General features: G+C 47.8%; 3 protein-coding genes and 3 non-coding genes across 8 annotated transcripts; 5 read left to right on the top strand and 1 right to left on the bottom strand.

Annotated features, from left to right (window-relative positions):
* Window positions 1-6,679: 6,679 nt before the first annotated feature.
* Window positions 6,680-9,882, top strand: LOC112875927 (homocysteine S-methyltransferase 1). 2 transcript variants are annotated; one of them, XM_025939936.1, is made up of 8 exons: window positions 6,680-6,790; window positions 6,907-7,130; window positions 8,147-8,203; window positions 8,427-8,632; window positions 8,740-8,869; window positions 8,988-9,191; window positions 9,315-9,386; window positions 9,473-9,882. In XM_025939936.1, exons 2-8 carry the CDS (start codon window positions 6,978-6,980, stop codon window positions 9,620-9,622), a joined length of 972 nt encoding a protein of 323 aa, XP_025795721.1. In that variant the 5' UTR covers window positions 6,680-6,790; window positions 6,907-6,977; the 3' UTR covers window positions 9,623-9,882. The 2 variants fall into 2 exon arrangements, with proteins under 2 accessions (XP_025795721.1, XP_025795722.1); XM_025939937.1 differs by lacking the exon at window positions 6,680-6,790 and having other exon boundaries at window positions 6,881-7,130.
* Window positions 9,883-10,306: 424 nt separating this feature from the next.
* LOC112875626 lies at window positions 10,307-17,961 on the bottom strand. Of its 2 annotated transcripts, XM_025939547.1 has the most exons (15): window positions 17,444-17,925; window positions 17,315-17,363; window positions 16,383-16,560; window positions 15,960-16,291; window positions 14,898-15,082; window positions 14,760-14,808; window positions 13,942-14,026; window positions 13,325-13,661; window positions 13,156-13,251; window positions 13,027-13,075; window positions 12,810-12,932; window positions 11,886-11,990; window positions 11,705-11,796; window positions 11,458-11,611; window positions 10,307-10,918 (listed from the first exon to the last, which is right to left on the bottom strand). In XM_025939547.1, exons 1-15 carry the CDS (start codon window positions 17,584-17,586, stop codon window positions 10,637-10,639), a joined length of 2,259 nt encoding a protein of 752 aa, XP_025795332.1. In that variant the 5' UTR covers window positions 17,587-17,925; the 3' UTR covers window positions 10,307-10,636. The 2 variants fall into 2 exon arrangements, with proteins under 2 accessions (XP_025795332.1, XP_025795333.1); XM_025939548.1 differs by lacking the exon at window positions 10,307-10,918 and having other exon boundaries at window positions 11,458-11,606; window positions 17,444-17,961.
* Window positions 17,962-19,838: 1,877 nt separating this feature from the next.
* Window positions 19,839-23,955, top strand: LOC112875968 (glucan endo-1,3-beta-glucosidase 3). The gene is made up of 3 exons (XM_025939982.1): window positions 19,839-20,146; window positions 22,009-23,265; window positions 23,356-23,955. The coding sequence occupies exons 1-3, from the start codon at window positions 20,080-20,082 to the stop codon at window positions 23,532-23,534; spliced, it is 1,503 nt and encodes a 500-aa protein (XP_025795767.1). The 5' UTR covers window positions 19,839-20,079; the 3' UTR covers window positions 23,535-23,955.
* A 1,203-nt stretch (window positions 23,956-25,158) lies between these two features.
* On the top strand, window positions 25,159-25,245 carry LOC112878385. Its single transcript, XR_003225714.1, has one exon. It is a non-coding gene; the product is annotated as a small nucleolar RNA U31b (small nucleolar RNA).
* A 77-nt stretch (window positions 25,246-25,322) lies between these two features.
* On the top strand, window positions 25,323-25,423 carry LOC112878420. Its single transcript, XR_003225746.1, has one exon. It is a non-coding gene; the product is annotated as a small nucleolar RNA Z103 (small nucleolar RNA).
* Window positions 25,424-25,506: 83 nt separating this feature from the next.
* On the top strand, window positions 25,507-25,611 carry LOC112878423. Its single transcript, XR_003225748.1, has one exon. It is a non-coding gene; the product is annotated as a small nucleolar RNA Z103 (small nucleolar RNA).
* Window positions 25,612-27,974: the final 2,363 nt, after the last annotated feature.

Raw genomic sequence — 27,974 nt, 5'->3', positions numbered from 1 at the left:
CGCGCCATACCAGCAAGACGACGAAGTGATTCTGACAGCACAGTAGCACACCAACTTCAACTTGACAACACCGATTGAAGCAGCTTGGCTTGCTTCCAGAAACGAAAGGAATGGCACTGATCGAAAATCTTTGACTTGTGGTTTGAAGCACTGTAGAAGGAGCAGTAAGTAGTCCACCCCAGCTGGACGTGGAGAGACACGGATCGGAATGACTGGATTCAGGTCAAAGTTTGGCTTGCAGGCTCACCGGGCATTCAGTCAGGCTTATCCATCTGCCGCCACTAATTGTTCAGCGAACTCAACTGTGCGTGGAGACGTGGACACCCTCCACTCGGTTTCCTTTTCATACTCGTGCGTGCCCGCGGCGCTGCCTGACTCGGTCGTCAGATGCCGGAGGCTGCGCGCACGATTAGCTACTAGAAAAGAAAGAAAGGCAGCATCTTGCCGGCCAATCCCCTGGCATGTCCCGCTGCTATGAATCCGCAACCTGCAGGTCCGCGTGTGGTTGGGCGTTGGTGAGTTTGGTCGCCGGTAGGGTGATCTGAATCTGCTGATCCCAAAGAAAAACACTTGCTTCGACGACGCCTAGATTCGTCTTCTTCAGTTTCCAGCTTCACGACGGCAATCGATCGCATTTGCAGCAAGTCGCTGCCGGATCGGTCATGCATTGGGTGGCTCTTGGCTCTTGAGGTCACGCACTGGCCGGAACAGCGAGTCCAATTGCGTTGTAACTTGGAGAAATCTGCTAATAGTAGGCCTGATCGATGCCGTCGTATACTAGTGCTCTAGTGGTAACCTATATGCATCATCGTCAGACGTCAGTGTACGTTGGGTTGGTGTGGATGGGTAGATCTCTAGAGGCGGACCGCTACCTCACATGTTTTTGTTGGAAACTTGTGCGTGTATCTGTTGTGGTACTACGTATGTAAGATGCAGCTTCGCTTTCGCATCTTGATGGTTCTTGTCGATCGTGGTGTACACATCAGTTGGTGGTACGAGAGATATAGTATGCAGTAGTAGTGAGTCATTTACCGATCAGAACATGATCAGAAGATTTCATTAAAAAAAATAACGGGAGACAGGCTGACATGCATGGACCTGATATGCATACCCTTGCATTGGGAGATGCTGCTTGAAACTAGGGACATCATCGAGCTAGGACCTGACGTGCATGCGAGATGCTGCTGTAAATTAGGACATGATCCGTGTACCGTTTGGCCCTTGCGTTGGGAGTTGATTTCAGCTTCTAAGAACAGTTAACAGCGGCATATATCAAGAGTGGTACCTAGCGTACAATACCTTTTTCTCAACACTTATACGGCTACCTATATTTCAACAATTCTCAAGATATCTGCTCATCTCGTCATCAAGTATTAATAAACTAGACTTCTTTGGAGTGTATCACCGTCCGTACACGCAGGGAAAACGATGCCCTCCGGCCCCGATCGAGCACGTACCAACTGCATGCAGCTAATTAACCAGAACGGGATCTACGGCTCGCTCTACTCCTCATGGATCATTTTCTAAGGCTAAAAACTGATCAAAACAAAACCCAGCTACCTACCTCTCTGCTCCCCGCGTACCCTTTCGAGCGGCATCGCACGTCAGCTAGATAGACAGAGATGATGCCGTCGTTGTCATTTGCCGCGCGCGCGCGGTTAGACCCAACCGTTCGACCAACCGTTTCCTAATCCGTCTTTAAGATTCCAGTGATCATCGTGCGCAGGTGAGCCGATCTGGACCGGCCGATAGGCAGAAGCAGTCGGGTCGATGACATTGTTTTCTCATACGAACCTCGCCGTACGCACGTCCTCTACGGGTGAACTTCTCTCTATCGTGTGAGCGAGCGCCCGCCTGCCTGGCCGTGGGTTGCGTCAGCGATTTCATCACATGGGTCCGGTCCAGCCAGACTGATTTGGAGGCCGGCCCATTAACGAATATGGTTGAGCATTGCCAGCCCGCGCTAGAAAATTTAGTGCTGTGAATTTGTGGTGCTAGAGCTAGCGAGTTAAAAATTAGTCAAGCGTCCAATTACTTTGGAGTTAGGAGGGAGCCGCTCCTTAAAAAACGAACGCTCTATTTCTATTCCAGGAACGGGTTAAAATGTATCCCGTTTCTACAGTTTTTATTCTATTGTAGCAATTGATCTGTTCTAGAAATGTATTTTTAGAAGTGGGTGATGGTATCACCTGTTGGCCACCGTTTTTAGAGACGGGTGACATTATCACCCGCACCTACAAATGTTCCACGCAAAAAAAATTCATAACTTTTTCATATGATCTCGGATAAAGTCAAACTTTTTACGAAAATTATATAGATTGACGAGACCTACAATTTTATAGTTGATAAAATTTTCATTTAAAGTCATTTATTAGTCCAAAAATTATTATAAGTTATCTAATAGCTATAATTGTACATTATCTCATGCAACTCAAGTCATACTTTGAAGTTTCCACAATTTTAATCTTTATATACACTGAAATATATTTGGTATATTTTTTTTATCTACGGTTCACAATAACCATAGTGTGGAAGTTTCACTTTTTATTTTGCTAAAAGTAAAGATTTAAATAAATTTTCAGAATAATTAGAAAAATATTTTTAGGGGCAGGTGGTGGCATCACCCGCCCCTAGAAATTAATTTTAGAGTTAATGTAAAAGAATAGCATACCCTATAGAGCCACAAGTGTCTGTGTAGTATGGTGGAGAGGAAGGTACGCGTGAGGCTTGAGATATACAGTTCGACCCCCTGGTGATGCAAGTGTGCATATTTCATCAAAAAATTTGTACCTCAATAGTACAGGGGCTTGTGGTGACTGGTTGGCTGCACTATTTTTTTCTTTTTTATTATATTGTTTTTAATTTTTTATTGATTTTTTATTTTTTTGGAAATTAATTTGTAGGGATAGACGCATTACCCACCTTTAAAAATAGCATTTCTAGCTGCGAGAAGTAGGGGCGGATTCCGCACCCGCCTCTAAAAATATATTTTTACCCCCCTAAAAATATTTGCTAGTAGTGAGCTAATTTGGACTACCACCCCAACTAGGTTGGGGATCCAAACATATTCTCCCTCCGTCCCAAATTGTTCTATTGTGTACGTAGTTTTGGTATCTCTATATATAAAACTTTTGCAATGCACCAATATATATATATATATTATAGTTTATATTGTATATCTAGGAAAATAAAAAATAATCTATGATTTGGAATGGATGAAGAGCTAGTTAGCTAACTTTTAAACTTTTTAATTAGCTAACAATTAGTCTTAGCTCATTCAAACAGATCCACATCATCATCATCATTATTCAAAGGCGATGACAGTTGAGAGGCACGATCACGCCTCGAAGCAGCTGTACTTAACTGCGTATTGACAAGAAAAGAAACTTGGCTGAGATCGAAAGGACTCGGACCTGCGGACTGCACACCTGAACCTACTCTTATTTATCAACTGATTGCCGTTTATTAGTTCCCTTCGGCTCATTGATTACCCAGAGTCGCAGACTTGCAGTGCTTCTTAATCTGAGGCCACATGTATGACTGTCACAAATGAGACTCTGAAAAGAATCCTGCACAAGTGAATTCAGAGCAAATGCTGTCCTTTGGTTCTCCGGAATGCCCTCTCCTCTCACATCACAGTGGAGAAAGTACAGACCCACGATGTGATCAAGTTCCTGCGGATTCACTTTTGTTTTTCGATAGGCTTGTGCCATTGTGTGAGCATAGGACGAAAGTTTTTGCGTGGAACTGAGGGCATGTTTAGTTCCCGTCCCTTAAACGAAAAAAACCGTAAACGCAAAATTTTTAAAGGAATCTTACTAATTTGAAGTACTAAATGAAGTCTATTTATAAAACTTTTTATATGGATGGGCTGTAAATCGCGAGACGAATCTAATGAGCCTACTTAATCCATGATTTGCAACAGTGATGCTACAGTAACCATCCGCTAATTATTGCTTAATCATGGATTAATTAGCGTCATTAGATTCGTCTCGCGATTTACAACCCATCCATGCAAAAAGTTTTATAAATAGACTTTATTTAGTACTTCAAATTGGTAAGATTTCTTTGAAATTTTTTTTTTTCGTTTACGCGTCCGGAACTAAACAGGGCGGAAGCCTTACCCTTCTGACAAGAACAAACGAGTGGGAAAGCTTGCCAACCGGTGGACAGGACAGACAGGACGGCGCATTTGCTCGCCGCGGAGAGCGCGCCGCGTTTGACAAGCACGAGTCCAAGTCATCGCGATCGGTTCCGTTCCGCTTCCATCACGTCGCGTCGCCGTCGCGGCTGGCGGAATTTATTCCCTGGTCAACGAACGATCCCGGAACGGCTCGTCCAGCGAGTCGCTGTTGCGCGTTTCGCTTCGTCCACGGTTACGGTTGGGTGTTGGGGCCTCTTCATTGCGAGACGCGACGGCGGCAAGCCGGCAACAGGCCAGGAGCCTCGCCGTTGCGCCGTGCCGCGCAGACGTGGCGGTGCTTGCGTATAGGCACGGCCGGAGGGAAAGTTTTGCCAGCTCGTGGCCGTACGGCCCGGCGGCCGGCTGGAAGAGGCCAGCTCCGATTCGAGCTCCGGAGCGGCCACGCCACGCACGTACTCGGCCGCTAGCTTCGTGGTCTTTCCGGCGGTTCCGCGGTTAGGCTGACTCCAACGGAGCAGCCATCCGGGCAGGCAAAATAAAAATGGCTCCTACGCGGGTACTGCAGTGCTCGGATGGGTGTTCCAACGGGCCAGCCATTTGGGCTAGCCAAAATAGCGGCAGCAGGGAGAAGCAGCAAAACTGCCTGGTACCGTAGCCGCTAGCGATCGGTGTTGGGCCCATTCCTACCAACGGCAGCACGGCGGCTTCGTTCTCCCCGTCCCGCTCCCCCTCCGTCTCCATCGGTTTCGCCTCCGCTACCCTGCCCCTGCCGCCCGAAGCCCGCCGCCGCGCCTGCCCCCCCCCCCCCCCCGGTGCACCTGCCCCCGCCGCCTCCCGCCCGACGCTGCGCCCCTGGGCCCCCTCCCCCACCCCCACCGCCGCCCGCCCGCGGCCGCGCACCGGCCCAGCCCCCCTCCCCCCCCCCCCCGCGCCCCTGCCCCCGGAGCCAGCCGCCGCCCGCCCACCGTCTTGCCGCCGGCCCCGTCCCTGCCCCCGCCGCCTTCCGCCCGCCGGCGCGCCACTGCCCCCGCCTTGCCGCCGCGCCCCCCACCCCTGCCGCCGTCGCCGCGCCCGCCCCCGCCCGACGTCGCGCCCCTGTGCCCCCCCCCCCGGTTTCGCCTTCCCCTCCTCCCCGCCTCGACCGCCGCCGGCGCGCATCCCGTCCTCGTCGCCTCGGCCACCGACGCGCCTTCCCCTCCTCCCCGCAGGGTCGCGCCCAGTGACCACTTCACCGCCGCCGACGCACTTTCGTCCTCCCCGAGGCGGAGCTCCTCCGCCTCCGCCACGCCTCAAAGGCGGAGTTGGGCCACGCGAGTACCGGCGGCCGGCGGGGGCTACGCAGCTCGGAACGAGGTGCGCCGATGGGGCGATTTTTTCGCTGCTGTGGCGGCAACTAGCGCGGCACTTTTCCTTTCCGTGGCGCGAACCAGCCTGGGCCAACGTCTCCAGCTATTTTAGCTGCTCCGTTGGAAACAGCAGGTCCATCGATGGCAATGTAAAATTGACGGGGCAGGCAAACTCCGGGATGGATGGCCCAAATGGCTGCCACCCGTTGGAGTCAGCCTTAGAATCGTGATGAAATCATCACGTATGCCGTTTCTATTGTCGTGGCCGACGTCTGCCGCTGCTGATCTCGCCGGGCGGCCCACGGTCGCCGGTATGAGTTCGCGGCCGCCGACGGGAAAAGCGCCCGGACGGCCCGCGCGGGCGGTGCGGCGAATCCACTGGCGTATGAGAGCAAAGGCACGGCGTGTGGAGTCGTCGCCGGCGGGTGACGTGCGTGTAACCGCATCGCGGCTCGGGGCGCTGGGATCGGATCGGCCGCGTCGGTTCTCGCCGGCGTTCCGCACGTGAGAATTTCGCACGGTCGCACTCGCACGGCGGCGGCGGCTGGTGGTTGGCAGGTGGCAGTTGGATGGGAGGCCTGATTGGCCCAATGGGCCCGAGGAAGCCCGTCAAAAGTGAGTACTGGCGATATTTTCAACCTGATTGTTACGCGGGTCAACCGGAAAGTCCGAAAGCAGCCCAACCCGGCCCTGTCAGAAAAAAGCATCCCAACCCGGCCGGCGTTTGGTCCAAACTCCAGAGTCCAAACCTGTTGAAACTGAGAGTCCCCGACTGGCTCGTTGGTTTAGATTCGGGGCCTCGGGTGTAGCAGTTGGTTGGACGTTGCCCGAATTGTGGTGACCGGTTCTTCACTCTTGGGTGGTTGCACCGGCGCCCGATTCTTGGAGTGGACTGAACTCGTCGTCCGTCCAACGCGTCACGTCTAGAGGGGTGACACTCGCTGCAAACATCGTCAAACTTTGGCCGCTCAATTCCCTCCTACCTGCCGCATCTGGTTCCTGACCCCCAAGACTCAACTCCATCTCTTGTGCTTCCCAGATTCCACAGGTCGGTATGATCCTCGTATAGAAATACAGATCACACCTGGAAGATATTCTTTTAACAAGAAAAGGCAGCTTTTATGGCCCTTAAACTCCGCGATCCTCTATCTCTACGCTCGTTACGACGCGTCCTTGTCGCGCTGCGCCGGTTCAAACTTGAAGCAGAGCCCATCCATCATCCGGCCATCGTGGTCCTGGACGCTCCGGCTGATCTGCGAGCGCACCTACCCCAGGAACCAGTCCACGTTCGTTGGCATTGGTGAGCTCGCGATCGGCCTCTTGGATTGCTTGGCTTGTCGCCAAATTTAGTCGTCCTTTACCTACCCGCATGCCATCTCATTCTCGTCTCACCAATATATATCTCTCGCTCCTCAGTTCATCACGTCGCAGCAGCTCCCCCATTGGCTCCGCGTGCTGCGTAACTGTGCGCGAACCGGCGGCGGGAGATGGGTGCGGTGGAGGAGCTCGTGGCGAGGGCGGGCGGGTGCGCGGTGATCGACGGCGGCTTCGCCACGCAGCTGGAGGCGCTCGGCGCCGACATCAACGACCCGCTCTGGAGCGCCGCATGCCTCATCGCCAGGCCGCACCTCGTCAAGGAGGTAACAGCCCTGACCGCCCCGCCCCCGCCGACGTGCCGGCATGTGCATAGGTGACAACTGGCGCGCACCTCGTCGCCAGCGCCGCGCCACCGGTTGCTTGCATTGCGTACTTGTTGCGAGTTGCGGCAGACAATGGGCACCGCGCGCGGTGCACCCATCACGTGCTCGATGCAATGTTGCAGCAGATGAAGTGTTTTTCTGTTCACCGTGGGAAATAAATAATTTGCTGCGCTGTGTGTGACTGTATATTTAATGTTTAGGCAAATCTAATGCTGCGCCGAATAGCGATCTAGGTTTCCTCGAAATGTGCCTGTTCTGCTTTTTTTGTGTGGCGGAGTTAGTTTTAAAAGTTCAGTCTATGAGCCTGTTGCTTAGGTCAAATGAACCAAGTCAAGGGTGGCAGAGGTTGAATTCTCGGCTCCTTTGGGGACGGTGGTGACTGGTGACCAGCACAAGAATTCCCCTTGCTTTTACTCTTTCCTTTTCCACTTTGGACGGATACCAACTACATAGCTTTTTGGACTTCAACCATTCTCTGTGTGAACGTTCAGCCTTCAGCCTTAGACTTCCTTGCTTTTTCCTTAAAAAAATAGCATGGTTTGTTTAAACTAGACATTACATATTAGCAGAAATTAGCATTGTAATCTTGTGCAAAATTTTGAAACCATCTGTCAGTGAACACACCGGAGATTCTGAATTGTAATCTTGTGTAAAAATTTGAAACCATCTGTCAGTGAACACACCGGAGATTCTGAATTGTAATCTTGTGAAAAAATTTGAAACCATCTGTCAGTAAACACACCAGATTCTGAATTGTAATTTGATGCAAAACATATTGAAATAGCAGTGATAGGCAGGATAGGTAAACACACCAATACATCTGGGCCCATCTATCAGTCTTATGGACTGAAAATTCTGGAACATTAAATTAGAATTTAGAACAACAAAAGGACATCAATTTCAAGCTTTTGAAATGGGACCATGCTGATATTTTCCCCTTTACTATACTTGTCCAGGTTCATATGCAGTACCTTGAAGCAGGTGCTGACGTCATCATTTCATCATCCTACCAGGTATCCAAGAGCTGAAACACGGATATAAGACATTTCATCATTTCATCATCATTTCGTCATCATTTCTTCAGAACTATAGAAGACATGACAGACCAAATTCTGTTGTTCATGGTTGTGTTTCATGTTAAGCTCGAAAAAAAAAGTTTGCTTCATGTTGCAATTCAATAGGCCATAGAGGTTCAAAGGTTACCAGTTCTAGGAATTCATCTATCTTTTCCTGCAGGCAACGATCCCAGGGTTCCTAGCCAAAGGAATGTCTCTGGATGAGGCTGAAGACTTACTGCGAACAAGTGTAAAACTGGCCCTGGAAGCACGGGACGAATTCTGGAAGTCCACACTGAGGAAGTCGAAGCCTATTTACAACCGTGCCCTAGTCGCTGCATCCATCGGAAGCTATGGAGCCTATCTCGCTGATGGATCAGAGTACAGGTAACATCAGGATATTAACGATGAAGCAGCATTATGAATTCACATCCTAGGGCATGTTATATTGTCTTAATGCGCGTCGGGGACACTCATATCTTGGATCTTTACAGTGGATCATATGGAGCTGACATCACAATTGAGAAACTGAAGGACTTCCACAGGCGCCGGTTGCAGGTCCTTGCAGGTGCTGGCCCTGACCTGATTGCATTTGAGGCCATTCCTAATAAAATGGAGGCACAGGTCCATTCCGAATCTGAACCCCGATGTGAAACGAATTGCTGTTTATAGTTCAAGAAACGCAGGATGAGCTGATGTTCTCATGTCCCCAGACTGAAATGAATAACCATTTCGCGTGTAGGCATTGGTTGAGCTTCTAGACGAGGAGAACATCCAGGTCCCATCTTGGATCTGCTTCAGCTCCGTGGACGGCAAGCACCTGTGCTCTAGGGAAAGCTTCGCAGACTGCCTTCAGATTCTGAACGCGAGCGAGAAGGTTGCTGTTGTAGGAGTGAACTGCACGCCGCCTCAATTCATCGAGGGCATCATAGGCGAGTTCAGGAAGGTCTGCAACCTCCTCTCCGCACAGCAGTTCCTTTCTGACCTTCATACTGGTTAATCAGTTGTCTGAACATGATGATCTGTTATGTATGCTTCTTTGATCAATTCTCCTTTCTGTTCCCCTCAGCAAACAAAGAAGGCGATTGCTGTCTACCCGAACAGCGGCGAGGTTTGGGACGGGAGAGCAAAGAGGTGGCTGGTGAGTGGACATGACATTTTTGCGCTTTTTCCGAACAAAAACCTGGAGCTTTGCTCGCCAACAAACTGATTCTGTGTGCATGGCAGCCGGCCGAGTGTTTGGGTCACAAGAGCTTCGACGCGCTCGCCAAGAGATGGCAGGAGGCCGGGGCCAGCCTCATCGGAGGATGCTGCCGGACCACGCCTTCGACTATTCGGGCCGTTTCCAAGATCCTCAAAGGCAGGACGGGGCATTGATTTCTTCAGAATTGAGATTGAGATTCTACATTATGCTGCCGGAATAAAATTCAAAATATAAATTTCTGCAGTTATCTTCTCCCCCATTCAATTTTGAACTCATCGCGTGAACGTTTAAATATAATTTGGCAGTGCAAAACGTAACGGTTTACACTGTTGACGAGTAGTGTTTACCCAGAAATCTAGCTACGGTCGTAACAGAGTTGATGTTGTTTGGATATGATGCTCTTCACCAAATTAAGATTATCAGACTGCCGGAATCTCTTGTCCAACTAGCAATTCTTTTTATGAAAATGCTCAGCCTGTACATTGTGTACTCTGCAGACGTATAATGGGCTTCTAACTGCAATTTCATTCTTTTGCGACATACTTCTGATGAGTGATTAGTATAGTGCGAGATGTTAAACGATTTCACCGCTGTAGTGCTGGAGGTTATCCAGAAAAACCCGCGGGATATTTTTATAACCTGCTACGTACATTAGCTTGACAGCTACAAAACTGGTAAAAAAATAAGTATTAACTTCCCTAGGAAAAAATTACTCACCAATGGATCCAGTTAACAAATATTCCCTCCATTCCAAAATTTAGATCATTTTGGCAAATCTAGATTCATAATTTTTGCCATATATCTAGACATAAGATATAATATTTATCTAGATGCATAGAAAAAGTTATGTATCTAAATTTGCCAAAAGGATCTATATTTTGGAACGGAGGGAGTTTATAAGTACATCAGATTCAATTTACAATACTCTGCTTGCTCCATATCGCTATGAACCAAGTATATTCAACCGGACTAAACTGTCCTGCTAACAACAGTTGCATAAACATCGCTATCCTCAAACCTACAGAGGCACACACAAATTGGCTACCCATCACTAGCCTATAGTCAAGGCCAGATAAGTTAACTTGGTGAAAGTTACAAGTCTACTTTTGTACAACCGAAAGTTTAGTTGGATGCATTCAGCTCTACATACTACAAAGTACATATTGTACCTATATACAACAGATATCTCAAAAAGGATCCTCCAACTTTATATCAATTTCAGCATCCCCAGTAGCTTCCAACAGGTCTGATACTTTCTTTGGACCGTGAATTGTGACTGATTGGCCCTCAGCATAACCAGTCATTAGAAGCTTCCCTATCTTCGCCCTCCAATCGCTAACACTTTTCTCCATCCACCTGTCATGGACCACACGATCACGATAGTTGACCATTGTCCCAAGACCAGTGTTTCTTATCCAGCCATATTCTTCCAAAACATGTGCCTCGCCTTCTGTTAAATCTTCACCAACCTGAAGCACATGATGGAAGCAGAACAAAGTAACAAGACATGAGTCCCATATTCTCAACCTAGCAAACCTGGTTGTCAATGCACTGGTAGAGAAATCATAAACATCAAGACCTAGACTACCTTATAATGGCTAAGTACTACTTTACAGCAAGAGCTAGCAAGGATCCTCAATATATTGTTTGGACGAGAAGGTTACATAAGTGGGTTGAGCGGGACCAGGATTCAGAAAAAAACGGGAGCAAAGCCACATTCCAGTTCACCCACCAAGTCCTCACTGCTACATATAAATTTAGCATATCTACATATATTGTAACCATAATCAGCAGCACAAGATAGTGCGAAGAAACTGAAAGAAAAATCAGTGGCTCCACTAGGCCACATGGAGCGGGAGCCCCTATTTGTTACCACATAATCACCAGTTAGGTCGCACGATAGGCCCCAGTTGCACCATATGATTGCTACTAGGTAGCTGGCTGGCCTGTAACCAGTTTTTAAAAGCCTTGAAAAAAGAAAAATGCATACTGAAGCAAGAAGCCTTACCAGTAATGGCCTGTTTTCAATAAGAGCTGTCCTTCCACAGCCACTAAGCTTCATTGCAATAACCAACCTATGGATCTGCCATTCTATTGGCAGCGATTGCACAACCTCAAAGAAATACGTCGCATAACCATATTCAGGACGTTCAAGAACTATCCTGTGTAGCAAGATGAAAAGGGGAACCATTAAAACAAGCCTTCCAACCATTTTGACAAGAAATATTGGGGAAAGATTAATGGATAAGAGGAACCTATTATGGCTTCTAAATACAAAAATGAAGGATTGCAGATCCCTGCACCATCCCCATTCCACAGGGCAGTCACGGAATTGAAGGTAGCGCGACTACAAGAGGAGAAAAAAAATGAATAAAGCTCTCAAGATTGCATGAAATGAAAACTTAATGGGTAGAATGTCTGCATGTGAGAAAATACCTGCTCAATAAGAGAAATTAAACAGGACAAGCAGTAAATAGCCTTTCCCCCCTTTTCATGTCTAGCTATTGACAGTTTCAACAGAGATGTTCTCTTTGGAAATATCTGCACATTGAGCAAATAGCATTAGTCCATAACACAAAAGATGTAACTACAGTCCCTCGACACAGCAATCAGGTACAAAGTTTATAGATAAAATACAAGATCTATGCCTGTCTACAAACTCTTTGAGTAGCATCTATAAATGTAGAGTGCACAACATCAAGAGGGATACATGAGAGCTGCCCTCTAGTCTAAACAGGAGGTATAGCTCATCTACCCATGTATATGGCCAATACAATATTCTTATTGGCAACTTGACTATTTTCCAAGGGTCAAGTTTTGTCCCTTTTAGCATAATTGATGTTCACTCTAGTAGTTATCTAAGCTGCTAATGAAGTCCAAACAGTAAGTGGCAGACTCTGGATACTTATAAGATTAGTAGATTACTAGCAAGTATCATGTCCTGATGCAAAGCCCCCATTATTAGAGGATAGTATATAGTACTAATATGATTTTAGCATATCAATTTTGAACTCTACAGAAACGCTCGCAACAAATAACCAATTTACATCGGCAATTGCAGAAAAAGATATGAGACATATTTCTTCAATATAGTTGTCAGGCTAACAGCATATTTATTGGAAAACCATTCAATCTGCTTCCAGTTGCGCTATAGTTAATATTCGAAATTTCCTACCAAACCCAGAATAAACACTTCACACTCCGCAGCCATATTCAAATGTTCCCATCCTAGTTTGCGACTTGTTCAAGTTGTGGGGTTATGAATCTTTCACCAAATTAAACTGTCATTCACTCATTTGTTTCTCAGAGATGAAATTATTCATTTGTTGTTGTACTAAACACTGCTATAGAACATCTTACATTTGCAATGACATTTTCAAGATCTTCAAAGCTACTTTCTGATGAATCTGGAATCATTTCATTATCTTCTTCTGCACCATAAAGTTTGATTTCCTCAACTACTATTCCTCTGGTTAGAAGAATCTGCAGGCCAAAAAAAAAAATGAAGCACAGAGAATCACAGAATGAAAGATTATTATATTCATACGTAATTAGTATATATGCAACAAATAGCCACCTGTAGAAGCCCTGGAGCATCTTCATCAAGTGCCTTTTCAATCGAAACCCTGCACATCATTTTTGTAAGCATAGTACCTCAACAAAGTGTAAACCCAAAAAGAAAATACAAGTTATAAATGCAGCATACGTGGCTGTTTTCTTCATCCTCCTTTGACGAGAACAGTAAGCAATGCCCTCATCATTAGTGCAAGCATCTTCTTCAAGTGTTTTTTCATTTGAATAACTGCACGAACGCTATTCATAAACATGGTTTACAACATACAATAAAAATGAAAAAAGTTATTCATGCAGCATACCTTGTTGTTTTCATTTTTCTGCGTTTACGGGAACTGAATGAAATTTTCTCACATAAGCCAGGTAAATCACACTCATTTAGTTCATCTTTTACTCCTAAAGATGGTACTGAGCCTTCAGCGTGAGCAGTATTTGCTCGAGGAGATTCAGAAGGGTCAATCTCATACCCTTCTAATGCAGGCTCCAATTTAACATCAGCAAGAAGGCCCCCTTGTTTTCTTACAATAAGTTCACTGCTTTCGCTCCCACAAGCTGCAGCACCACCTACCTGATTTCCCTCCACTGGATCATGAGAACATCCAACTTCGCATACGGATGGGCCAGAAATACTCAAGAAACCTGAGTTGCCAGCAATAAATTGTTAGCACCACTCGCTCAGAATTATTATTATCACTCTACACATGTAAATGCACACAAGGCATGATTGAGCAAGGAAACATTGCATCCAGCTCATGAGTCAGTTGACATAGCCCGTAAGTTAAGAAAAATGTTAATGTTGTTTCTAGGACCATCAGGAGAGCAGGAAACTACACCGTATGAACAATTTATGGTAGAGCTGTCCAGGGCACTATGATATAAATGCTTCCAACAAAAAATTCCTGAAAAGATATTTGGGTACCTGAATCATCTTCACCAAGCAACCTACTGCTGTTGCTATCATCCATGGGATTACTCTCTATAATAGGAGGTGCGGAGGAAATTTCCTGTATGAACTTACAAAAAAAGGTCAAGGCGCTAAGATTCTCAGAGGGGGGTGAGAGAAAATAAAACCTCAGGCTCAACAGGTGTAATTATATTATTCATATACATTACCACAAACAAATCCATATAAATATACAGTAACACAAATGAGTATTTGATAATATTAATCGATAAGTATAAAACCTTCGAGCTAGTAAATTCAGATGTAATTTTCAGCATCGCTTTCATTATCACTTTATGAGTTCCAGCAGCAGGATTCAATTACATCATTGTATTCTTGGAAATGGATCTCACAAACCAGGCATGGATCATCAATCTCAGTGACCCCATAACCAATATCAGCTCATATATAGCAACACTCACTGAATAGGTTTAAAGAATAATTAATTTATTAGGATTTCTAACACTAGATCGGGATCACCTATCTTGGAACCTAAAACATCAGGTTCTAAATCAATGTACCAACATCCACTTAGCATGTTCATATTTAAAGAATAAAAAGAATCAATAAAAAGTGCATGGTTTTGCAGTAGCACCATGGAAAATGTGAAATGATATCCATATGGTTGTAGGTAAATAGCACTGACACTAATGTGATGCGAATACAATTGAGCAAGTTAAGCATGTGAGAAGCCTTCATATATACTAAGAAGCATCGAATTTTCCAAACATGGTGACAGAAATGCATAACAGCAAACATAATTAATCAAATAGCCAAGAAAAGTGTAACAGCACCTGCAACATGCTACATATATCTTCTTCGTATGCTGTTACCTCTTGATTTCTGCAAGCAGTGTCAAGGGAAGAAAATATGATTCATATAATAACCAAATCACAATCCTCTATAATGAATCCATAAATTTTTTGCACTACCTTTTCGAAGATGTTTTACTAGATTCCCTAGCTGATACTGTAGCAGTGCAAGTGTTTTTGTCTGCTAGAAGGATCCTGTAGCGCTCTTTCAGAGATATATGATCAAGCTCATCTGTCTCAGTATAGATTCTGGGGTTAGAACATGTAGTACATTTCTCTCTTGAATCAGCAGGCGTGGAAACATCCTGCAAAAGTTATCCAGAGACAACCACCCATTCCGTGTGAAACTCTACAAAACTAACTCATATGAAGCTTCAGGAAATAGCCTGTCTAATAATCTCAAACGGGTTATCCAGAGATTCCATTCAGTGTGAAACTCTACAAAACTAACTTATATGAAGCTTCAGGAAATAGCATGTCTAGTAATCTCAAACGGTTAACTAATATGGACTTGAAAATAACTACAATGAAATTTTAAGAATAACAGCAACACTGATACAAATTTAAAAATAAAGCAGTTGCCAGGACAAGGATAGAGAACATGTGATAAGAGGAAATAACGAAGCTGCAAAGCAACTAATGCAGTGCCCATAAACAAATACCTCCAGATGCCATAGTCAATGTTCTAATCTAGGTTCAAACAGCAGCGACAACAATTCTGGTTAGCAGGAAACAGAAATATTTAATAGAAGGTCTGAAAAAGTAATGTCCTTTCAACAAAAGTATCGTTATAAGGGCCATAACATATGAGTAGAATGAGTAAATGACTTGCGTAAACACAATGCCCTCTGGTGTATGTCAAGCACAATACTAAAATAGAAATTCATTTTTTACCATAGTTTCTGGGGGAAAAAACTTCAGAAACTGTTCTATTTTTGGCATATCATTTTGCCTAACCATTATCTGCAACGAAAACTGAACTTCGCAAATAAGACAGAGACAAAAACGGTTAGTAAATTGTGTCCTTTTTCCAGCACTAGCGACCAAACACTCCAGCATATATAAAGTGTCCTTTAGTAATGATAACTGATAAATCAGAGGTGAGACTTGACGTGAAAATATAAGGCATGTATTACAAGAAAATCTAATCATATTATAGGAATGAAAATGATAAGTAGTTACCCATTCGGCCTCAACACGAGCTTCCTCAGCCAATTCACATAGATTGTCCCGTGATTCAAAAAATATTTTAGACAACACTAGCTCTTCCTCATCCTTCACTATGTTTCTGATATGATATTGATGTAATCTCCAATCAGTTTGCTGAGAACCTTTATCACTCATCATGTCTGCATATAGGACAAACACCTCCTTGCAACCTTGCAGTGTTCCATCCAAGATGATCGATCTAGAGGTTCCAATTTTCTTCCAGCTAATATTTGCATCACCCTCATTGCTGTATGACTCAAATCTTCTATGGAAAAAGTATGATGCATGTCCATCCTGCCTAACACCTGCAAGATTGCAGATAATACATAACAGGTGCTGACAGATAAATAAATGATACAAGAACAGGTATGATGTTACTTCAACAAGATTACATACCAGGTATATCTCGAGGATGAGTGTAACTAAATCCTCTATCATCATCAACAGATTTAATAAAGTTGTTGATAAATGGATGGCGCTCAGCCTGACCATTCCCAACTTCTGCAGCTAAATGCCATAGAAGATCACCATCGCTGGGATTAAATTCTACACCCCTTGGTAGCCCTGGCCAACTCTGCAAGCACAATAGTACATTAAAATATATTGCTTCTCCTAAAAAACAGAGAGAGGGAAAACAGTACACAAAGGCCCTGTTTGGGACGGCGTTCGCATCGCGTCGCGCGGGGAGAAGAGAGAAAAACCCACCGAACGCTCTGCGGCGAACGCGCGTCAGCGGGCCATGTGTTGAAGAAAACGCTGGATTTGAGCGGAGCGGGCAGGAAAATGCAAGAAGCAGCTCGGCGCCCGCTTCTCGCTTCTCCAAGGCGCCAAACTGTTGAGCTGCTTAATGAAATTCATTTATTTGATAATTTGAAAGATGCACACATATACACATAATGGTACCATCAAGTCACCTCACTGAAGTTCAAATGATAGTACCTGGAATACATCAGTAAGGTGTAAGAGTAAGATAGGGTACCCAATACCCCGTGCAACCAACCTGAGCATAGGGTAAACATTATCTCCTTTTAGGATGGGACAACAAATAGGAATATAGGATGTGAGACAAATGTGATCAAAAGCAGATGGCAGGAAACCTACAATCTCTGGTGGGAAAATGGCAATGGGTACGGCAAACACTTAGTTGACCAAATGGGCACGGTCAGATTACAAGTTTTTTTTTTCATCAACATCAATCGTCGAAAGAAATGGAAAATAACGGGTTGACAACTCGGAAACGCATAAAAATGCGCAGCCATATCACGTCTAATAGTCACGCAGGAAACAAATAGCACCTCAAAGAAACGCTAAAATCAATACAAAACTACCTGCTGGGAAGCTCCGTCGGTGCGTTCGGTGGCAACGCAAGCTTCGCACCTGTGCGGGAACCACGCAAAGATTCAGCCTTCGGAAATTTCACCGCACTGCAAGTGGAAGTGCCGGCGGGATGAGCTCACCTGCCGGGGAGGGGAGGCGAGAAATCGGCGCGTGTCGGCGCCGGCGGCTGAACCGTGAGTCGGCCACGCCCGGCGAGGGGGCAGTGGTCAGGGTCCGGGCCGGAGTCGTGGCGGGAAATCAGCGAACTGAAGCCCGTGGCCATTACAGCGGCATTAGGGTTTGAGCGGGACGACGGGAGGTGGTTTAGGAGGGGGATTTTGACGAAGATACTGCTAGCTGTTCAAGATCGGGTTCCGCCGGTTGAAACACGATCTAGATTTAGAAAAGGAAAAAAATGCCCGAGGTCGGCCCGGCCCAAAACGCGTGAATTCAGCCGTGAGGTCAGGTCTGGGCTGAATCTATATCTGGTCCAGTCTAGTCTGGGAGGAGGAGCGGCGCAGGGAGCTTGGCCCGGCAGGGAAAGGCAGCGCGGCAAGGACGAGCCGCGGCCGGCGGCTTGGCAGGGAGCGAGTCGCGGCCGGGTGGAGCGGCGGCCGGCGGCGCCGCAGGGGCGAACCGCAGCCGGCAGCGTGAGTCCGGCGGGGCGGGCGAGCGCGGGTGAAGGAGCTGTCGGGATCGAGCGGAGGAGCGAGGAAGGAGTGAGTCCCGTATAAAAAAATTAAAAAATAAAAGACAATGACAGGTAGGGCCTATGGATTACTGTTGCTACGGGTGTCAAATTGGCATCATTCCGTCCTCTAAATCCCTCCAACCAAATAAAAAATTAGATTGGACCTAACCCTTTCAACCTCACGCTAGATTGGTTGGATCCAGGATCTCTATTCATAACACGTATAACTAGCTCGTTCTACTTGTCTTCGAAACAAACACATCCTAAGAATATGAGCTTGTCCAATTCGCTCTAGGTAGGCATCATCAGGTTGTAATATGGCTCCTCCTTAAAAAAGTTGTAATATCGCTTGATATGGCTAAATTAGAGCAGGTAGAAGCGGTGACTAGCTAAAAGAAAGGGTTTTTTTTTCCATATCATTTACTCATTTACATCTCATGCTTAAAAAGGTGAATAAGGTGCTTAAGTTTTTACAAATATGCTTAACGTGTCATGTATGCTAATAAGGTTGAATAGTTTGCATTCTATGGATTGACTTTTACACGGTTGGCTAATGATGTGAGGCTACGACAACTCATGTCAGGGCGACAGGACCAACGAGATTCAACACACTATCTACTCGCTCGCTCTACAGATATGAGAAAAATAACAAGCATGAACATAATTAGCCTTTTAACCAGGATACACAGGAGCTAGCCCCAACAACTTTACAGTACTCTATTCTAGGCACCTAGGAGCTGTCCCTAAGGCAATAATAAGGGTATGTATGTAATTTAGTTCGAATCAAACATGTCCTTAGCCTATCTAATAATCTAAGTATCTCTTAATCTCTTATGTTGTGGGCGGAGTACAGATGAACTCCTGGTTGTGCAGCACTGGCCCCTCGATGCTTCATCCAAATTCCCAAGCAAAAGGTGAAAAGCGCAGCTCTCCGGCCACCGTTCGTACGCACGGCGTGCACGCCGCCGAGACGACCTCTGCGAATGCGAAGACGACCGTTGGGGACGAAAGCCAAAGCAGCCAGTGCGGCAGCGAGCATCATCGCCACGAGCGCGCCCAGTCACCGCCCGAGCCGAGCCACATGGGAAAAGCGAGGCAGGCGACCAGCGCTGCCTCGCTGGCTGCCTGCCTCGTTCCTTGCTGCATCAGCAACGGCCGGTCGGGGCGCCCGCGAAATTGACCGTTGCTGCGCCACGTCAGACCCCGTCCCGTCCCGTCCTCCTCCTCCTCCTCCTCCTCCTCGCGAAGCGTGTCCGGCCCCCCACCCATCTGCGGCACTGTCCCCATGGGCCTGCCTCCGCTGTAGCTGACATGCGGGGTCGGAATCCTGGCCCACTCGTCGGTGGCAGGGGTGAGCTTTATCGGGGTTTGCTTGTTTCTTTCCCGTTGTCCCAAGCCCACGCCCCCTGCGTCCCGGAGGTGGGAAAGCCGACCGGTCGTTACGCGTACGGGGGGCCACTGACAGGTGGGTTCGATTTGTTAGCCGCAGTACGCATGTACGTGGGGGTCGAGACGGGATGGGTGCGCCAGCGCCACCCGCCTCGTGGCGCCCCGAGATCGTGCTGCAGCCGTTGGATTCCTGACATGCGCAGTGTGATCGGTGCTACACTGCTACCGCCACCGGCTAAACGCGCTGCTCCCGAAGGGGGAGCTTTTCCTCTGACACGTGGGTCATGTACTTTCGGGTCCCATACGTCAGTGGGATTTACGACGTCGGAGGGTACCCAGCGGCTTCGGCCCCATGATGGGCTCCCCCGCCCGTTGGGCCCCGCCCCGCTTTTGTAAAAAAGACCCTCCTTTTCTGTATTCTCATATTTATAACCCGAACTTGCCACCAGACATTCACACCGCTGCCTTCCTCCACTCCGCTTCCTTCCTTCCCATCTCTTCTTCCCCCTTCCACTTCTTGGCTTGCTCTTCTTGGAATCCTTCTCGGGTTCAGGCAGATTGGAAGTTGCAGTGAAGGCGGTGGGTGCCTTGCTTCTTACCCGTTGCGAGAGGGACGGGGCAGTTGGAGAGCGATAAAGATTGCAGCGACAGGGGAGAAGGGCGGCAAAGTTATTGGGGGGCTTCTCTTGCGGCAACATGAAGAAGCTGCTCTTCGTCTTTCTCCTCCTCCTGCTGGGCGTCGCAGCAGTTCATGGTGAAGATGGTGAGGCTCCTCGTGCCCTCTCTTTTGATCTGTTCTGCAGCTTCGATTTGGATATGTCTGTTCTTGGTTCTGAATGCATGGATCGATCTCCACGTTCTTGTTCATTGCCTCACATCTCTGCGGCGGTGCTGCCAGCTTTTAGTCTGTAGGCTCTGTTTCTCTTTGCGATCTTGGAGCATACGCAGTGTGATTGAGACCAGCTGATTGAGTGATGTCCCTTTCTCTCCAGATTAAGTTTGTCGTCTTGTGGTCTGCCTATTAGTTCTTCCATTACCAGTCTGTTTACCAATAGATTATTATCAACAAACACCTAAGCATGGAGGCTAATAATGTTTAAAAAGAGCTTGTTCAGATACTAGAACAGGCTAGGAGCCTAGTTTACCGGCAGGTAACTTTTGGGGCTTGGATTTGACTGGACATGCTGCCCCCCATGCTCTGCTTGTCCGCTTCGTTCTCCCTGGGATTCCTTCCTTCCCCCCCTGTTTGTTTCCCCATGCTCATTCTCGACCCTTGCCCCCTTCACGTGCGCCACTTTTTATATGGGTTTATGTATTTTGGTTGGAACATCCACTGTCATTATCATATTAATCAGCCTGGTCCTGGAATAAGATTTACTTGCTGCCAAGGGAAGGGATACTGATAGATAGAACTAGTAGTAAAGTACTCTTGGCTGGCTGGTCTAGCAACGGCTAAACCGCTGAACGGCTGCTATCCCCAATGAACTGTACTCTTATTTAACCCAGCTTTCCTTTTGCTCTGGGAAAAGCTTGAAGCAGGTTGCTAGCATGAATCTCTGATCGCTTTGTGCATAAGTTTAGCCAGAAGAGGGTTGGCTCCGAGTTTGCACATTGCCTCGTGATCTTTAGTACTAGCCTCAGCCTTTCAGGGCCCTACATGTCTGCCTCAGTTGGCCAGTTGCCTATCTTTTTCACCATGCTCCCACTGATCCCAGTGCCAGCCAAATGCCATGGGTAGCCAAAGATCGTGCAAAATCCGTCAGTGACTCAGGCTGTGTCCATCGTAGTGAGAGTAATCACTGGCTCTGGCAGTCTCTCCCTTGACTGCCAGTGTGGCGTGGCTGGATTCGGTGTTCATCATGAGCTGTGCTCAGTGTTAATGACTCCATGATTAGCATCACGGATCACCTGTTAATTGGCCTGCGAGCTTCACAGCCAGTGACCAGTGTGTCCCCAGGGTGCAGTGTACCGTTTGACCGCTTGGTGGTCGCCGTTTCCGGGACCACCTGGCAGCGTCTTGTTCTGGGCTTTCTGGCCTTGCCGGGGCCCGCGCCATTAAAACAAGTCCTTGTCTACGCAAGTGCAGCGCCCGGCGCCCGGTGGGGCATCACTGGTTCACTGTGGCCACCGCACAGAGCCCAGGATTTGGAGTGGACGGCCGGCATGGCGCATGGAGGCACGGCGCGGTGTGGTGGCTCCTGCTTCCAACGTCTTTCTCCGTACCCAGTTGCCCTGTCTTGTGCTTTACAGCTAGAGCTAGCTTGGGCGTCCTGTCCCAAATCTCGATTTCTCTTTTTCGCTCTTTTCTTCAATATGAAAACTGATTGTATCCTGCATTTGGTCCTTTGTTGTTTTGTACTGTAGCGTGCCACTGTACTAGTTTAAATTTCTTATCTTTTTGCTCAACAACTTTGCTCAAAAGAATTTTTTTTCTACCTGGATTCCTGCCTTACGATGCACTTCCTGTCTTTTGCATTAATCAAATGAAAACGAAAGGAAATTATGCCCACCTGATACTTTGATGCTGATGGTTTGCGACAGGATATCAATTTTGTGGCATGCTTGTTACCGTGGTTAAATTTCTGACATTTTGAACTTTATTGGTTTGCTTCTGATGGCGTGCAGGTGCGTACATCGGCGTGAACATTGGCACGGCCATGTCGTCGGTGCCGGCGCCGACGCAGATCACGACGCTGCTCCGCTCGCAGAACATCCGCCACGTCCGCCTCTACGACGCCGACCCGGCGATGCTGGCGGCGCTCGCCAACACCGGCATCCGCGTCATCGTCTCCGTACCCAACGAGCAGCTGCTCGCCATCGGCAACTCCAACGCCACGGCGGCCAACTGGGTGGCGCGCAATGTGGCCGCGCACTTCCCCGCCGTCAACATCACGGCCATCGCCGTGGGGTCCGAGGTGCTCTCCGCGCAGCCCAACGCCGCGCCGCTGCTCATGCCAGCCATGCGCTACCTCCAGAACGCGCTGGTGGCCGCGGCGCTGGACCGGTACATCAAGATCTCCACGCCGCACTCCTCGTCCATCATCCTCGACTCCTTCCCGCCGTCGCAGGCCTTCTTCAACCGGTCGCTGGACAACGTGCTCGTGCCCATGCTCAAGTTCCTGCAGTCCACGGGGTCGCCACTCATGCTCAACGTGTACCCCTACTACGACTACATGCGCTCCAACGGCGTCATCCCGCTGGACTACGCGCTGTTCCGGCCGCTGCCACCGAACAAGGAGGCCGTGGACGCCAACACCCTGCTGCACTACACCAACGTCTTCGATGCAGTCGTGGACGCCGCCTACTTTGCCATGGCGTACCTCAACGTCACCAACGTGCCGGTGATGGTGACTGAGACCGGGTGGCCGCACAAGGGCGATCCCTCCTCCGAGCCCGACGCCACCTCCGACAACGCCGACACCTACAACAGCAACCTCATCCGGCACGTGATGAACAGCACCGGCACACCGAAGCACCCCGGCGTGGCCGTGCCGACCTACATCTACGAGCTGTACGACGAGGACACCCGGCCGGGGTCGGCATCGGAGAAGTACTGGGGCTTGTTCGACATGAATGGCATCCCTGCGTACACCCTGCACCTGACGGGCTCCGGCGTGCTGCTGGCCAACGACACGACGAACCAGACCTACTGCGTGGCGCGGGAGGGCGCGGACCCGAAGATGCTGCAGGCCGCGCTGGACTGGGCGTGCGGCCCCGGGAAGGTGGACTGCTCCGCGCTGACGCAGGGGCAGCCGTGCTACGAGCCGGACACCGTGGAGGCGCACGCGACGTACGCCTTCAACGCCTACTACCACGGCATGGGGATGGGCTCCGGGACGTGCTACTTCAGCGGCGTCGCCGTGATCACGACGACCGACCCAAGTAAGTCTAAGATCACTCAGGAACAACCTTGGATTTCAGCTCTCGCCATCTGTTGACTCATTCTGTGCCTGGCTGTTCTGTTTTTTGCAGGCCATGGATCCTGCGTCTACTCTGGGAAGAACGGGTCGGCGTTGCTGAACGGCACCTCGCTGGCGCCGTCGTCCAACTCCACGGAGGGTGGCTCCGGCGCGCACCGGGCGGTCGGCGACGTCTCGGCTCTCGCCCGCGTCGTCTCCGCCGTGCTGCTCTTGAGCGTCCTCCTTTTGTAGAGAGGCTGTAGTTTGTAGTACTAGGCACCCGCAATTATGCAGAGACCTGCAGAGGAGTTAGGCGTTCGCGAGAGGGATGATTCTTTTTGCTGTCAAGTGGGATTTGGCCTGGGTGTTGGTTTGGCGGAGGGGACTATTGTCACTCCTAATGGAACGGGATGTGCTTCTGTTAGCTCTTGCATCCGCCGGCCTTCTCTTTTGATTGGGGACAAACGGGAATTGGCGAGAAGCCCAGCGATTGCTCCGTTGCGCATGTGCTGGACTGATGTCTGGTTAGATGCGATGAACGATCGGAAAATGTTCAGGGTCCAGTAGAAGTTGTGAACTCCACTGGCAACAGCTCGTTCGTATGCTGTCCCTAAAGCGAACAAATCAGTATAAAGCTATGCCCCCAACGCATGAGGGTGCTTTTTGTCGAAAATCATGCTTCTCTCAGTCTGCTTTTGTTCACTCCCGACTTGTACTGAAATCAGCGTAGTACATGACATTCAGGCTTCAGCCTCCAAATTAAGAGCTAACAAAAAAGCAACGGCAGCTACCAAGTAACTAGTGGGATTAAGATATTTCGCTGATGAAGTTCTTGAAGAAGAACTAGAACGAGTTTGTAGATTTGTCCAATTCTTGCAGAGAGGAAGATGGGACAGGCCCATCACTATTCCAGTCCAAGCTCCAACTATTGCTCTTTTTTGGGTCCCCATGAGGCCACCAAGCACCAACGATACCTTGGCCCATGAGGCCTGTATGGGTATAAATGTAATTTGCTCTGGCAGCCGTGCGCACGCCCTAACCGAGGCCCTATATAATGATGCAGTAGATCGTATTCATCGTTCGTCCTCGGCGCCGCCATCCTCATCTCTTCGTCTTCAACCTCGTCTCCATGCGCCAGGCGTCGCAGCTATTTTTTGCTTTCGTTTTTTTCTCGCGAATTTGCTTTCGTTTCCTCGAGGTTCGTTTCGCTGAGCACTCTTCCCGTTTGAAAGATCTGTCGCCCGGGTCGCTGCTGAGCGGATCCGAGGCTTTCGTTTGCGAAGAGATGCCAGATCATACCTATGGACCTCTGGACATGCGGCTTCTTCCGATAGATTCTCGCATTTTCTCGTAGGTCCAACAAATCGCTTCTCTTCTGATCGATCATGCGGTTTCTTTCTAATTTCCTTTGATTCAAAAGATTTTGTCTAGCTGGTTGATCTGATATTGTGCCCGGATGATAAATTGATGGCTCGATGATGACTATTCTTGCTTTAACCACACCGAAACAGAGGCCGGAGGAAGGGTTCCTTCAGCCTTCCCTTTGCGTTAGGCTCTTAAATCTTAGCGATTCCTCGTGAAATCTCGCTCTCTTGTTGAAGAACTCTCTTTTGTTCTTCAGTAAGAGGACGAGGGTGGAAGGAATCGTTAAGATTGTGGAGCGATGCAAAGGTGAGGTTGAAGGGCTCTTCCGATGGTTCTTGGCTTGTGGAAAAACCTGGCCTTTATCTGAGAGCCTGTCTCTTCTGTGCGCAATCGATCCTGCTTTTGAAGTCTCTTCTAAGATTTTGCTAGTGTGCCATATTATGGATGCTTCTCGTAGTTAGAATGGATATCACCTTCTTTGGCGAATCGTGCTACTTAGAAATTTTGATATGATATTATTATATGATATTGTCGCCCCAGTCTTAGGATCCGCTCTTATCGCGGGCTCTTTGCTGATTGACACATGTTAATCTGACTCATTGCATATCGAATCAACTCACTTGTAGCGTCAGTTTTTTTCTTGGAGTACTTTTAGTTGAGATATAAGAAACTCGGATGGAAGTGAGGACCCTTTCCCCAGCTGATCGACTTTGATTAAGCTGTGCGCATATGTAATCCCTCCTCGGAGGAGGATTCAAGCCAGAAATCTGATCCATCTAGCATTCTTAAATTTTTCCATGTAGCGATTTCCATTTCTTAGATCCATTTTCTCCCTTTTTTTGTTCTTTTGAGATAGTGATTGGAAGTGAGGATCCTTTCCCCAGATGATCGACTATGATTATACTGTGCGCCATTGTGATGCCTTCTCTCCTGAGGAGGATTCCAAGCCAGAGATCTGATCCATTGGACTCTTTCGAATGTTCTTCTGTTGGTTTTTGGGGCCACCCTTATTTTGTTAAGCGTCTCTCGTAATGGAATTGAACAATTTCGCACTACGGCGATCCAAAATGTGTAAAAGACGACCCAAACAATCTGAACTTTTTCCACGGCCCCTCTGAAGTCTGAACTTCAGAGAAGTCATGGAGCAACTATAAAAAATAACGTTGTATTTTTAAAAAATATAAATATAACTAGGCTTATGAAATTCAGTATTTTCTGCACCGTGCAAGGAGCTCACTCTCTAAAAGTCACGGCAGCGTAGTTGCGACAGTATCATCTTGGACGTTAGCTGGGCTCCACTTAGGCCGATTCGGGCAGCATCGAGCGGCAAGCCCATCCAGCCCATAAAATCGATTTATGGGCTGAATCTGGCCCAACCCCATTCAAGAACAACTTGCAAGAAAGCTCGCTGTGCACGCGGGACGTGGTCAGTCACAAATCACAATTGATCGCTTCAGGAGCTTAGCTGCGAGTCCTCGGAACATCTGGCCCTCCTAAGAACAGTGATTCAGGTGGCATGGGCCATTCATTTTGAGGTCAAGCTTGCTGTTTCTAGTCATCTACGGGAAACAGGCCGAGGTGGCCACAGCAGAAAATATCGCAACCGGGCTCGACAGACTTTCCCCTGTGAGAGAAAGAAAGCAGCGATGTTATCACTGTCAGCGTGGGACAAAATGCTGCTGGTCATCAGCACGCACCAGCTCTTCTCTCGGACTAGCCTAGATTGCCCACCGCGACATGCAATCCATCCGCCAACTTCCGGCCTTTTTCTCCTGCGGTCACGTCACGGGCAACGCGATTAAGACCGTTAGCCAAGCTAGTTTGATTTGAACCACCGTGCATTCGGAGGGGACGGCCCGGCGGCCAACATGTTTGATTCGCGGGTTGATGGCGGAGCAACTCAGCACTAGCCGACCTGTTGGTCGCTCTGTCTCTGATCCGATCGACCCTGCCTGCTGCGCTTGCTCTGCCGGTCAGGAACCCGCGGGCGGCGGAGCTCTAGGCGTCGGCGGCCGGCGCCGGCGTGGAGAGCTTGCCAAGGTGGGATTCGTCGTTGGGTTTGAGACGACGATCGGCCTCGATCATTATCGCCTCTGCTAACTCTATGGCGATATGTGCCGTGCCGGAATCATCTGCCACATTTCCTCTCCGATAACGACCAGTTGGCCATTCCATCGCCAAGGTTTCTGTTGCTGTTAGTACACTGATTGAGCGGGGACGAGGTCGACGTACGTCAACGCGTGATGAAGGGGGGGAAAGAAATATCCGCTCGAGCAACGGGATGACGCCGAACGCCTCGATGCGTAATGGACAAACCTCGACACCCAAATTGATGTCCATAGCGACATGTAACCAACCGTAATAACTATAAAGTGGTGGCGATAGCTTCGTGCTGCAGACAGCATGCGGATGATGGAAAAGGTCAAAGGAGATACACGCCGGACAAACCAGAGAGATTAGGAGAAGGGGAGGGAAATCCAATCATACACACATGTAGCAGGTGGATGCTGCTCTTTTCGGTCGACTAATGTAAAGTTAAGAATACGACATAGTATCATTTGGTGCAGTGGCCCCATCTCTTCTCATATGCTGGTAGTACGTACTAGCTTAACGAAAGTAATGATTTGATGCCGCATATTGCCGGGCAGGGGTACAAATGTAAGTGCATGCTCCAAAAATGCTTTTGAGATTTGTTCAGGACATTATAGAGGATGCAAGTGGGTACCCAGTAGTATTTTTTGGTTAGCTAATTAATTACAATGACATATCACTCTAGTTAATTTCTTCTCCCAAGCTATTTATGCAGAATGCCATTCTAATTTATTTTATCAAATTTTTGGATTGATCCAATGATCCAAAATATATGTAACTTGCATCTCTAATTATAGTGAATACAAAATAGGATGGTTAGTTTGAATCGTGAATGTTTGCATTGATCTTGAGGCAGTTTTGGCTGTAAGAAACATCCCAGGTGTCACTCTTTTCTCTCTCTCAAAACCTTAGTTTGTTCTCAGTAAATGTATTAGGATTTGAATAGTCAAACTTCATAATTTTGGAATTAATCAAATTATATAGATGCTTATAGTGTGTAAATAAATTCATATTTCAAATATCTTTTAATACACTATTGATTTTGTAGCACCTGGTGATATATTGTAAATAAATTGATGGTCCAAATATACACATCATATCGATTTTTTAATAAAAAATCCTAATGCACATAGTAAAAACAGAGGGAACCCTAAAAAAGATTTGGTGCTAATAATTCGTCTGCTATTATGTGCCTTATTCCCATGTTCCATGGATTTTCTTGCCATTGTTCTGAAG

The sequence above is a fragment of the Panicum hallii genome, chromosome 9 (assembly GCF_002211085.1).
Source record: "Panicum hallii strain FIL2 chromosome 9, PHallii_v3.1, whole genome shotgun sequence".
NCBI lineage: Eukaryota > Viridiplantae > Streptophyta > Magnoliopsida > Poales > Poaceae > Panicum > Panicum hallii.
The sequence above is the reverse complement of the archived record's forward strand: the minus strand, read 5'-3'. Positions and strand labels throughout refer to the sequence as shown.